General features: G+C 40.6%; 1 protein-coding gene across 1 annotated transcript; it reads left to right on the top strand.

The window, feature by feature from the left end:
• The first annotated feature begins 243 nt into the window (after positions 1-243).
• On the top strand, positions 244-7,909 carry r3hcc1l (R3H domain and coiled-coil containing 1-like). The gene is made up of 7 exons (XM_030730525.1): positions 244-353; positions 646-1,122; positions 1,363-1,556; positions 2,784-2,854; positions 3,152-3,247; positions 5,215-5,355; positions 5,960-7,909. The coding sequence occupies exons 2-7, from the start codon at positions 667-669 to the stop codon at positions 6,010-6,012; spliced, it is 1,011 nt and encodes a 336-aa protein (XP_030586385.1). The 5' UTR covers positions 244-353; positions 646-666; the 3' UTR covers positions 6,013-7,909.
• The last annotated feature ends 5,227 nt before the right edge of the window (positions 7,910-13,136 follow it).

The raw sequence follows: 13,136 nt of genomic DNA, 5'->3' as shown, positions 1-13,136 counted from the left end.
AAGAACTGTCCGACCGATGAGAATTTTGACCAATGGCTGACCTGTATTTCTGTGCACGTGTCTATTACACTCCAGGGTTTTTCCTGTTTGTAGTTCCTGATATAAAACAATGGCACAGGGAAAAACGGATTCAGTAGACAGTATATTATCAATTCCTGCTGAGGAAACACGTTGAACTACACAGGCAGAGCAAATTCTTCCGAAAAACGAATTAATATTGAAAAAAACTTGGTAGTCGTTCAGGATTATGGAGCTGCGGCACCGTAGAAGAACACCACTTCCCACAATGCTTTGCGGCCCATGTTCGCGTAAGAGGTGCGACGAAAGTCTGTTGTTAAACAAACCATACACGGGTAAGCCGAAAGAGGAAATTTATTTGATTTATTCTGGTTGAGATAGTCTGATTTAAAATAAATGAACACAATTTAATTTAAAATGAATCGTTATTTATTTATCTTTGGTTCCGCCATTAAATATCATTACAGGCTAGACGAGTGGAAGCTTAGTTAGCTAACTGAAGCTCGTTGTTAAACTATATTTAGTTTATTTAGCAGAGTGCTTCCCGAGTACTTGCCTACTTCATACATTAATAAAATCTTTGTGAAGGTTTGAAAGAGTTCATGTTGCCGTTCCTCCTTGATCCAGATGCTTTAACATCATTTAACCATGGAGGATGCGCAGCTCAAGGAAGACTGTGCCCCAACCCAGTCAAGACCTGCACCTTCCTCTCATTCAAAGAGGCCGAGTCAGCCTCTGTACGTCCCCAAACAACGACTTCATGTCTCAAAAGAGAAAGCTCAGACTCAGGGAGAAGTTAAGCCAAGAACCAGGCCTCGCTACCAGGACAAAGCACGGAAGAACGCCAAGAACAAGAAGGATAAAGCTGGAGAAGGAGGAGATGGAGTTGAGACACAGAGCAACGATGTTAAGCCTCATGTGAAGGAGGACCGATTACAGGGTGTAGAGGTGGAGGTTAATGGGCAGTCTTCAACTAATGTGGAGGGAGGGGATACTGCACAGCAGGAAGAAAAAGCCCCCCAGGAAGAAAAGGGGGAAGAGGAGAGTTGGGACACCTTGTTCAATGATGATGGAGACTGTTTGGATCCACATCTGTTTGAAGAGGTGAGAGCTTGATATAGGTTTTGATCGTAAAAACCCAAGACAAGCAGAATAAAATTCACCCAGATTAACAAACTCTTTGCTGATAATTTACCCAAAAATTCCCATTTAATACAACACAGAACAGAGAGAACCTCTAAAAATAGTGTTATAATTCAATTTTAACGCCTCTTGTCTTTTTCTCTTTTCATCATTTCTTTCTCTCCCACCTGCCTTGTATGCTCTTCATCTTCACTCTTCAAGCTGGCTGTGAGGGAAGGTAAAAAGGAGTCAATCCAGGAGCCCAGGTTTGATTACTACAACATGGACAGAGGCGATGATGATGATGATGATGACATTGACCTCACAGAGGATGAACTTTCTCACATTGTAGAGATCTACGATTTCCCTACAGAGTTCAAAACAGAAGACCTTCTCAAGCTATTTCAGTGCTACCAGTAAGTATATTTGAGTGTGGCATTGCTAACTTTAAAATATCTTTGAAGTTCCTTTTTTCACAATATTTTTTTCATGAGGAATTCTGAGTGAACATTAGTAGTACAAATGAGGCAAACTGAGCAGATATTAACAAAATAGTGTTTGTTTTTTTTTTTACTTCAAAGACTTTAACTTTGGAAATCATTTACCTGATTTAACTAGTTTTGAGTGGTGAAGCCTTAAGTGCAAAATGTCCTGTCCACCTCCTCTAGCTTATATGGGGTGGACTTTGAGGCATTCCCAGGCCAGCCAAGAGATATAATCTCGCCACAGTGTCCTGGGTCTGCCCCGGGGTATCCTCCTGGTAGGATATGCCCGAACCACCTCAACTGGCTCTTTTTGTTGTGGAGGAGTAGTGGCTCTCCTCTGAGCCCCGAATGAATGACTGCACACCTCACCCTATCTGCAAGGGAGAGGCCAGCCACCCTTCGGAGGAAGCTCATTTTTGTGTCTTGTATCCACAATCTTGTTCTTTTGGTCACTACCCAAAGCTCATGACCATAGATGAGGGTAGAGACGTAGATTGACTGGTAAATCGATAGCTTAGCTTTCACGCTCAGCTCTTTGCAGATGTTTTAGTAAATTTCTGAACCTATTTCCCATTTCCTAGCAAAATATAAAGAAATGACAGGTTGCTCGTCTATTGTACAGTACTCTAGTGAGCTCCATATTTCTGTTTTTCTGTTTTCTACTATTGTAGCTTTACATGATTCACAGTGATCGTGGTGCAGCTCTGAGGTCAGCCTTTGTCTGAAACAAGCTGCTGTAGCTCCTTTGATATTGATGTTAGCCGTGTTCTTCTGATTGGGTTGAACTGCAGGTGCTCACAACACGATCACTGCGCCTAAGATGACCATATTAGCTTATGCGGCATAGCCACTGTCCTTGACATCATACAGACGAAGTAGAAGAATCTTTCTCTAATGGAGGATTTAGATGTTACCATTATAACAGTATATATTTGAAAATAAGGTTAGAAAATAAGGAAAAGAATAACATGTTTACTTTAAAAGAAAAAACATTTTGTGGAAACTATGTGAAAGTTGTGAGTCCTTTAATTGCACAAAGACTGCAATCTTTAGTGAGTTTGGTCTCCCTTTTGGAACTAATGCGGCTGAGATCCACAAGAGGGCATGTTGTTATGAAATATTCTTACTGTCTTGCATAATTTCTGACTGTGTTTTCAGAAAGAGAGGATTTGACATTAAATGGATTGATGACACGCACGCCCTGGGCCTTTTCTCAAGTCCCATAGCAGGTTAGTAAAACTCTGCCTCATATTTAAAGCAATTACAGTTCATTATCCTCTGCAGTAAATGCCATTGTTATGACTCATCTTGTTGCTATGGTGTTATAAGAAGAAGTGTTTTAGTAAAGAAGATCAGCAGACAGAACAAGCTCCTGACCAACAGTCTTAATACTGTTTTCTCCTGAGCTTTTTAGATTGTGTTTGTGTCCATCATCTTTCTTATTTCAGATTAGAAATGCGCGTTTTTCAGTTGTGAACAGATATTAAACACTTGACTCATCCGTTTTATTTATGTTGCCTTTTCAGCCCGTGAAGCTCTGAGATCCAAGAATCCACTGATGAAGTTGCGACCACTGTCCAAATCCTCCCCTGCCACAAAGGCCAAAGCCCGTAGCTGCTCAGGTGCAGTTACACAGATCTGTCTTTCTGATTTTTCATCACTTTGTGTTTGTACGATAATAAATCAAATTCATATTTTTTGAGGCCACCATTTACCTTTGCAACCAATTCTCTGAGGTACACCAGCACTCAGTATTTCAAGGTACACTATATTGCCAAATGTATTTGTTCGTCTGCCTTCATACGCATATGAACTTGAATGACATCCCATTCTTAATCCATAGCATTCAATATGATGTCAGCCTTTACAGCTTCAACAGCTTCAACAGTTCTGGGAAGGCTTTCAACAAGGTTTCGGAGTGTGTTTATGTGAATTTTTGACCATCTTCCAGAAACACATTTGTGAGGTCAGAGACTGATGTCCAACTCCTGAAAAACAACTCACACCATAAAACCCCGTCCACCAAACTTTGCACTTGGCACATTGCAGTCAGAGAAGTACCGCTTGTGGCAACTGCCAAACCTAGACTCATCCATCGGGTTGCCAGAAGGAAAAGTGTGATTTGCCACTCCAGGGAACATGTCCAGTGGCCCCTGCTTCCGATGCTTTGCATTGCACTTGGTGATGTAAGGCTTGGATGCAGCTGCTTGGCCATGGAAACCCATTTCATGAACCTCTCTACTCACTGTTCTTGAGCTAATCTGAGGGCCACGTGAAGTTTTGAGATCTGTAGCGATTGATGCTGCAGAAAGTTGGTGACCTCGGCACACTATGCACCTCAGCATTCACTGGCCCCGCTCTGTGATTTTAGGTGGCCTACCACTTTGTGGCTGAATTGCTTCCACTTTGTTATAATAGCACTAACAGTTGACTGTGGAATATTGAATAGTGAGGAAATTCCACAACTGGACTTGATGCACAGTTGGCATCTTATCACGGTACCATGCTGGAACTCACTGAGTTCCTGAGAGCGACCCATTCTTTTACAAATGTTTGTAGAAGCAGTCTGCATGCCTAGGTGCTTGGTTTTATACACCTGTGGCCATGGAAGTGATTGAAACGCCTGAGTGAGTGAATACTTTTGGCAATATAGTATACTTGGTAGATTCTTGACTGTGGCTTTGGTTTGTGTCTGTTGCTTCTTCCGACTGAAGCTTAATTTGTACTTTGAGTTGAATCTACTGTAGAGCAGCCTACACAAGTAGCCAATGTTGTTGGCAGCATTTATACTTGTGCGTACTTCTCCTGCTTTACTCCTCAATTTCACCACCAAAACACTAGTTGATGGTGCAGTTTGTTCTCTTCCAGTCAAGTCTAAAAATGATGGCAGAACAAGAAATAAATAGAAATATGTAAATGGACTGGACTCTTATATAGCGCTTTCCTGCTCTACTTAGTGCTTTATACATGTCTTCATTCACCCATTCACGCACACATTCATTGCACTTTTTTTCTATATCTAAGGGCTTTCTATCTAACATTTGCACACACATTCACACTCTGTTGAAGGATGAATGAACATATGGTTCAGTATCTTAGCATGCTTTGGCATGCAGACTGAAGCAGCCTGGAATTGAACTACCAACTTTTCAGTTAGTAGGTGACCTCCTCTGCCTCCTGAGCCACAGCCACAGTGGTATTGAATGGGCCAGTCATAGATTTTGTGGGCTCAGTTGAGGTGACATGTAGTTAAATTTGTAGGAATATGCATACCCCGTTACGGGGTAAATTATGGTTTCAGAAGAGTGTGTGGTGTGTCCACGGCATAGATTTAAATCAGAGGTGTAAATCCCACTTAACTCTCGGTCCTATTCCATGTGTTCCAGGACTCCTTGTTCTTCTTTTCCTTGAAGATAGCTCTTTGAGTCTTTTCCAGGTTTTGGGATTGTTATGACGTTGTAGAGTGAATTCACATGTTTCCCTGGTCGTATTACACCACAAATATTAGTCTAAACATTTAAAGTGCTTAAAACTTTACAGTTCTGTATCTCCCACATTTATATGTGTCCTCCTTTCCTCCTGCCCCCAGACTACCTCCTGCCTGCTAAAGAGAGACCTCAGACGAGTGCAGCACTAGCTCGGAAGCTTGTGATTGGTGCCCTTGGCGTAAAGAGCAACCTGACGAAGGAGCAGCGTGAAGCTGAGAGGAAGAAACTCCAGGAAGCAAGAGGTGCATTCTCATTCTCAGAGTTTCTTCTTTCTTCATGAAGTGAAGTCCTTATCTTGTGTGGGCAGATGCTAAATTGTGACGTTATGTGTGAGGGTCGTATAGGGTGCCCAGTTAAACTGAAGCTTGAATGCAAATGATTACTGTCCCAGTGTTTGCATCGCAAGGTTACCACCACAAGTGGGAGCTGTTTTTAAACTTAACTAAAGAAAGTTGAAAGTTTAGTTCCAAAGTGGTGCCAAGAGACATCCATCCATCGCTGTGTAGGTCATACCAGGTCTGTAATCAGTAAAGCAACCATTTCCCTTTACAGATGGAACATAAGTATATAGGCCCAGAAAACCACCACTGGCCATCCAATGACAGTCAGTCCAGGAAGTCAGGAAGTACATCACACTAAAAAAAGCTCCTTTGTTCTTAGTTTAGGCCCACTGCTGCACCAGTGTCAGTGCACATGTACTAAGGTTTGTGTCATTGGAGCAAATGCCACGTATGGTTGTATGTGAAGATTAGTATGCATTATGCTTTAGCTCTTTATTTCTCTACTTGTGGCAAAGACAGTGATATAAATTTAAGGCTTTCGTTTGTCATGTGATTTATCTTTCAGAACAAAAGCGCCTGGCAGCCAAGCAGAGGGACGATGCTTGGGAGGGAAAGTAAAAGGATAAACATCTTTTTTTCTTTTTTTTAAATTCCTTGATTCAGCAGAGGTTTAAATCCTTTCTGTTTCTTGTAATGCTCTGGTTTTCTCAGCTGGCCACTCCTTTGTACAAACACATTTCCCAGAAATGAATGAAATGAATTCACGCTTTTATTTTTTTTAAAAACTTTTTTCTGTCACAGTCCTTTATTGCTTACTTTGTCATTCAGTGTCTGACATCTTGGAGTGTTACATCTGATGAGAAAATCCTAATTCTGTTCTCTCACCTTTACCTTCATACTCCATGAACTGACTATGTTACCTGGACTCTCGATGTTGTAAGCACAGTCTGTAGTGAACCACTGAAGCTAATGATTTTCAGCGTGTAACACATCAGCTGAAAGACTTTGCTGTACAGAGCCGCAGCCTCATGTTTGGATTTTTAAAAGTTTTAAGATATAAAAATGTGATGCTTTTAGTTTTCATTTTAATGTATCATTATATTGTTGATTTTATTCAGTTTGAGTGGTTAAATTGAAAGTTGTGTCATTAAAAATGAATGCTGCATTCTTTGCAGTTTAAGCCTAAGCTCTGTTAAACAATGAACTTGCTTGTAAGCCATCGTGTCAGGTGTTTTGCAGGGATTGAATCGATACCCAGTATCTTGCATAATGTTTGGCTCAAAGCAGCTGCTGTTGTGTATGTCTAGTTTTAAAAAGCTTCAGCTCCTTTGGCGATCCATTTCTGCTGTTTGTTGAAAAAAAAAAAAAAAGACTTTTAAAAGGTAATAACTAAAGAAAGACAGTATTTATTCCAACTGTCATCTGCAGGGTTTCTCAAGAGCCAGCTTTCATAATTCAGCTTCCTCAGACACATATCTCAGGCTCAAGAGGCTTTTCTGACAGCTGCAGGCAGACGCCTCTTCTGAGGCTTCACCCAGCAGACCACAGACCATGTGGCACTGCGGCTCGTTCAGTTCCTCGGTGAATAATTACACCACTCTCAGCCAGTATGGAGAAGGAGTTGCAGACTTGTTCTTTGAGAACTAAAATTTGCTGCTAACCTTTAGTTTCTGTAGCCCTTTTAGCCAGTGGAAATGTTAACAAACTAATGCAACAGATTGCTGTGTACCTAAAAGTTTAAAAGGATGATTTTCAGTCCCCCCCTTTTAAATGTCCAGATCAGTCCCGTGCTGTGCCTGTTTTGTGACTGTTCAGCTCACTGGCTGTGGATGAATGAGACACTGCCACGTGGCTCACAGTGGACTAATTAAAGCGCTGCAGCATCAGAAAAAGTATCATTACAGTTTATTTTGTTTTCATACCAGTTCTGAAAATGCTGTCAAATTCATATTGATGGAGAGATTTCTTTTCCCCCAAAGAGGTTTTTGTATGGAAGGTTTGAGGATTCAGCATTTTAAGGGATTTACTTTTACATTGTATTTGTTGGTAACAGTGTTTACAATATGTTATTTTAAAAGTTGATACAAAAATTGATCCTAAAGCATGTGATATTTTTCTGTATCATCATGGATACCGAGGCAGCACAAAAAGACTAAGAGGACTATAAAAATTTTGCTTTTACTTAATGGGCAGCTCATTAGTATCACAGAGCTTATGTAGTAAGTGTTTCCACTCACCCACAATTTGATAACCATGCATCTGTAGAGATTCTTTGGCTCAAGGGTGCCCTCTTCTATTGGTAGTAGATTAATGCCACTTGCAGTGTTGAAACCAGAGACTGTCTAATTGCTGCCAGTTCATGAAACATGTGCTTGAGATGTGTTGCTAAGTACAGCATTGCGTACAAATATTATGTATTAAAAGCCATATGTCCATCATATGAACATAAGAGCATTAAATTATGGAAATGTTAATTTGAAGAGTTATAAGTGGCTTGGCTTAAGTTTTAAGTACTAAAGTGTTGAAATAAATGCATAAGCCGTGCCAGTCTAAGTATTTGCACCTGGTACAGTGAAACTGCTCATTAAATCAGTTATTTCAGTGACTCTCTTTGCTAGCTTCGAATCTCTGCTACAATAACTTGCTGTTCTTTTGTAGTGGGTTGGTGATCTTTTTGAGCTGCCTGTAGCAAGCCAACCATAGACTGCATATAAAAGATGGACGTAGGCAACCTGAGGACACCAATTGGTTTCTGGACCCCTCATTTTAATCCTTGTCACTACCTGCCACAATGTTGCTTCTTTTTACACCAGAAGTTACCATATTTTGAGCAGAAGGCGCCAAGTTATCAGCTAGCAGGCTGCGTCCATAAACTGTAAAAGTGCAACTTAAAGACACAGATACATCTGATACTAAAGCATGTGTTGAGGCCATTTTTCAGAACATGACATGTTAAAGACAAACGAGGCCCCTTTTTTTGAAATCGCATGACTGCCTCATTATGTGATTTGAATTGCTGAAAAAGCCGGGAAATAGAGGAAGTGTTCTGTGAGATCTGAGGTGAGTCTGATCTACTATTATATTGGCATAATCAGAAGGATCTGTATCATATCTGTATGAATTAGCACTTCAATTTCTGTGCACCGCTGCTTCTTCAGTCTTCTGTGAGAGTGTTTTCTAAGGCTGCTATACCAAAAAGAAGGAATCGCCTGAGCCCCAATACTGTCCAAAAAAATGTATTCCTGTGTAAAAATCAATAATGCATGCCCCACCACCACCCAAGCACTTCCTGTAACAGTTTATCCACAAACACATACCACACACTGTCTATACAATATTTCATTGATGTACCACAGCTGATCTATTGATCATCTGGCTTTTGACATGCTACTGGTATGATAATTATGCTGAAAGATCTGCCAGCCCACATGTAACATAACAGCAGGAATACTGTACATCAAATGTCCAGCAGATGTCAGTACTCCTAAATGAGCTGTTAAAAGGGGCTTTGTGTGATCAGCCTTTTGGTGAAGCATTTGGCTGGAAAGATTTGACACATTCATAGAGCTTCATCACAACATCACTAGAAATACAATAAGAAATAATAACAGGCTAACAAAATACTAAAATTTCACTAAACAAAACCAGTGCAAAGATTAATTGACGACTGTTACACACACCAGGCGGTATAATTTTCAGATAATTACATAAAAATTATCTGACACATGATAAATGATAAACGGTATCTGACAAATGAAAAGTACAAACACAATAACAAGGTCAAGTTCTGAGACTGGAATTAGTGGAGGTCGAACAGTAAACAGAGATTAGCTACAGTGACCAGAATAGGAACACTTGTAAATCAAAGCGGACATCTCTCTAATTTTAAACCTTAAGAAAATTAATAATGAATGAGTTAAAAATTATCTTTGGTCAATTAGCTATAGTGATCCAAAAAATTTTTTTGTACCAGACTGTAATTTTCATGGCTTAACTTAGTAATTTTAATAAGGCAGTGTATTTGGGATCAATTAGCTTTTATAACCAGCCTCAAGTGGCGCAGTGGTTAGCGCTGTTGCCTCACAGATAGAATACCATCTGGAAGGCCTGGGTTCGATTCCACCTTGGCCCAGGCCTCTCCCTCTCTCTGTGTGGAGTTTGCATGTTCTCCCCGTGCTTGCGTGGGTTTCCTCCGGGTACTCCGGTTTCCTCCCACATTCCAAAGACATGCACTTACTGGGGTTAGGTTAATTGGCTATTCTAAATTGCCCATAGGTGTGAATGTGAGTGTGAAAGGTTGTTCGTCTCTCTGTGTTGGCCCTGTGACAGGCTGGCGACCTGTTCAGGGTGTACCCTGCCTCTCACCCTATGACAGCTGGGATAGGCTCCAGCCCCCCCGCGACCCTGACCAGGATAAGCGGAAGCGAATGGATGGATGGATGGATGAACCAGCCTCAAGTGGCCATTAGAGTAACTGCAGTTTTGCATTGTCTTAATATTTCAGCCAATGGTTTTCAGTGGAAGTTGCTCCTCAGAGATAATGTTCATATTTTTATTTACACTATGCATGCTTCCCTTAGGCAGTATTATTAGAAAGCATGGCATACATTTTCATTGTTATGCAGATGATACTCAGCTTTATCTATCCATGAAGCCAGATGACACACATCAATTAGTTAAACTACAGAATTGTCTTAAAGACATAAAGGCCTGGATAACCTCTAATTTTCTGCTTCTAAATTCAGATAAAACTGAAGTTCTTAGCGGAGTACAACATCTGTCCGGATTAGTGCTGGGGGGGATGGGGTGTACGGGCGGGATCACTCCTTTTTTTTTCTCTTTGTTTTTTTTTTTGTTGTTTTTGTTTTTACTCGTATGTGTATATATATCTATTTGTGTCCTTGGGTGCAGATACGTGCATGTATTCAAGTATGTGCCTATATGGGTGTATGGGTATGCATACGCATTTGGGTAGATACAAAGTTATTTGTGTAAATTCTATTTAGTTATTTATTTATTTTTGTTAGGCATGCACCAAGGGCTATGGATATATAAGCCAGTCTAAGCCTTCGGGCGCTTGGTTTGGAGCCCTTGCATGTGTGTCTCAGGGTGTGTGTATGTGTGTGTGTGTTAATGTGGTAGTGTAGGAGGTATGAGGGTATATGTGAGTGTATACTTTCCCATTGTACTTGTCAAGTTTATATATCATTGAATGTTTTATAGGCACCATCCATAATCCATTCCAGACAGAGAAGCGTGATTTGTCACTCCAGAGAACACGTCTCCACTGCTCCAGGTGGCGGCATGCTTTACACCACTGCATCTAGAACTTTGCATTGCATTTGGTGATGTGAGGCTTGGATGCCACGGCCATGGAAACCCATTGCATTAAGCTGTCTACACACTGTTCTTGAGCTAATCTGAAGGCCACATGAGGTCTGTAGCAATTGACTCTGCAGAAAGTTGGTGACTTCTGTTTATTATGTACCTCAGCATCCGCTGTGATTCTACGTTTCCTGCCACTTTGTGGCTGAGTTGCTATTGTTCCCAATCATTTCTACTTTGTTATAATACCACTAACAGTTGACTGTGGAATATTTAGTAGTGAGGAAATTTCACTTGTTGCACAGTTGGCATACTATCACGGTACCACACTGGAATTCACTGAGCTCCCGAGAGCGACCCATTCTTTCACAAATGTTTGTATAAGCAGTCTGAATGCCTAGGAGTTTGATTTTATACATCTGTGGCCATGGAAGTGACTGGATCACCTGAATTAAATTATTTGGATGGGTGAGTGAATACTTTTGGCAATATAGTATACATGGTAGATTTTTGACTGTGGATTTGGTTTGTGTCTGTTGCTTCTTCAGACTGAAGCTTTATTTATATATATGTGTGTGTGTGTGTTAGATTTTATGCTGGGGTTGTTGGTCACAGGCAGACCTCTCTTGGGCTTAGCACAGAGATAGCTCCTTTTGATACTAACAAACTTGCAGTGTCAAAAAGCAGCCCAGTGCGAATGTGGACACATTTTCATAGCAGACCTCCCTGTGCGCTGTTGTTCTTGCAGCTGGACTACATATAGAGCCTGTAGCTGCTCTTTACCATCGTCGTGTGAGATCTGAACCCTGCCCAAAGTCTCGTGTTTTACTGTGGCTTCACGAGGGGGTGATGTACCACAGAGCAGCCTACTGGATACCTCACACACAATCATTAGATTAACTACACAAACACAAACCACAACTGAGAAAGTGGTGGTTTCAAGTGCCAACTCTGCACAGAAACACTGCATGTTATGTCATGGAGCAAATGAAGTGTGAGACATGGTCCAAATTAAGAAATAATCTAATCTCCCACCACAGCAAAGGACCCTGATGGTGAAGGGTTTCCTAGCACCAAACACTGTCAGCAAACATACCTTACATCACTCTCCTCCCTTTGTAAAAACTTTGCTATTAATGACACATTTTCATCAACACCTGACAAATCAGTTATATTTTCTATTTAATTCAGTTTTATTTATAATTTGCCATTTCAGTTATCTCAAGGGACTTCATATGGTAAGGTACAATGTTAGAGAATCCAAACAATCATACGATCCTCTTTGATCAAGCACTTGAAAAAAGTGGAGAGGAAGAACTTCCTTTTATATGACGCAACCTCCAGCAGAACCATGCTGAGGCTCAAGGAAAGAAAGAAAGAAAGGAGAGCATAGACAGACCACAGACAAGAAATTGGACAGAACGCAAACAAAGGTACAGAGAAAACAAATGATGACATGCAGTAGTGGCAAATAAAGCCATGGAAGGGTACAGTAGAAGTGCTCACTTCTGAACCTATAGTAGTGTAACTAAGAGATGGTTCAGGGTCAGCTGATTAAGACCTTATTGTAAGTCTGAAGCTTAATCTTAGAAGAACAGAAGAAATGATGAAGTGTAAAACAGAGTAACGGAAAAAGCTGCCCAACTAGAGGTATCTAATAATAAAAACAATATTATCATTTGGTTTGTTGACAATAAAGTCAACATATAAAAGCAGTATCTTGCTTTAATGCATCAAATGAGTTTATATGTTATAATAAATATGTTAACCTCTTAACAGGTGTGGGCACTGAAATGACATGTTCACAGACCTGTTTATTGTTTTAAGATGTTCTGAAATGTACTAATTTGCCTTGGTTCAGACCTTTGAATTCCTCCACTCCACTGAGCTGACTCACTGAACTGACTGAAGATGACAAATGCCAGCAGTACAGTGGCGTGGGACTAGCGCATTTGCTTCACAGAATAGAATAGAATAGAACAGAATAGAATGCCTTTATTGTCATTATACAGGATGTACAATGAGATTGGAGCAAGAAGGCTTTAGATTCAAATCCACTGGTCAGCTGGGGTCCTTAGGTGTGGAGTTTGCATGCTCTCCCTGTGTGGGTTCTCTCTGGGTGCTCCTGCTTCCTCCCACAGTTCGAAGACATGTACATTAGGATCTGGCAATTTTAAATTAGTCATAGGTGTAAATGGTTGTCTGCTGTTTATTTCTGTTATCCCTGAAACAAATGGGCTTGCTCTGCCTGTCCGTCTATAACAGCTGGGATGGATGTTCAAGGAAGGAGTGTCCACAGACTGTTGCTGCACTACCAGTGCAGATACAATCTTTATCTGCAATTTAGCATTGAACTAAGTTTATGTCACCTTCACTGAGTTTGTATTTGATTTTAATTTGCCACTTTATTTATAGTT

This window comes from Archocentrus centrarchus, chromosome 1, assembly GCF_007364275.1.
Source record: "Archocentrus centrarchus isolate MPI-CPG fArcCen1 chromosome 1, fArcCen1, whole genome shotgun sequence".
NCBI classification, from domain to species: Eukaryota; Metazoa; Chordata; class Actinopteri; order Cichliformes; family Cichlidae; genus Archocentrus; species Archocentrus centrarchus.
This window is presented reverse-complemented; position numbering and strand designations above follow the sequence as displayed.

Coding starts and splice junctions, on each gene's coding strand:
- r3hcc1l (XM_030730525.1), top strand. CDS start 667: ATGGAGGATGCGCAGCTCAAGGAAGACTGTGCCCCAACCCAGTCAAGA. Junction 1,123..1,362: donor ATCCACATCTGTTTGAAGAG/GTGAGAGCTTGA, acceptor TCACTCTTCAAG/CTGGCTGTGAGGGAAGGTAA. Junction 5,356..5,959: donor GAAACTCCAGGAAGCAAGAG/GTGCATTCTCAT, acceptor TTTATCTTTCAG/AACAAAAGCGCCTGGCAGCC.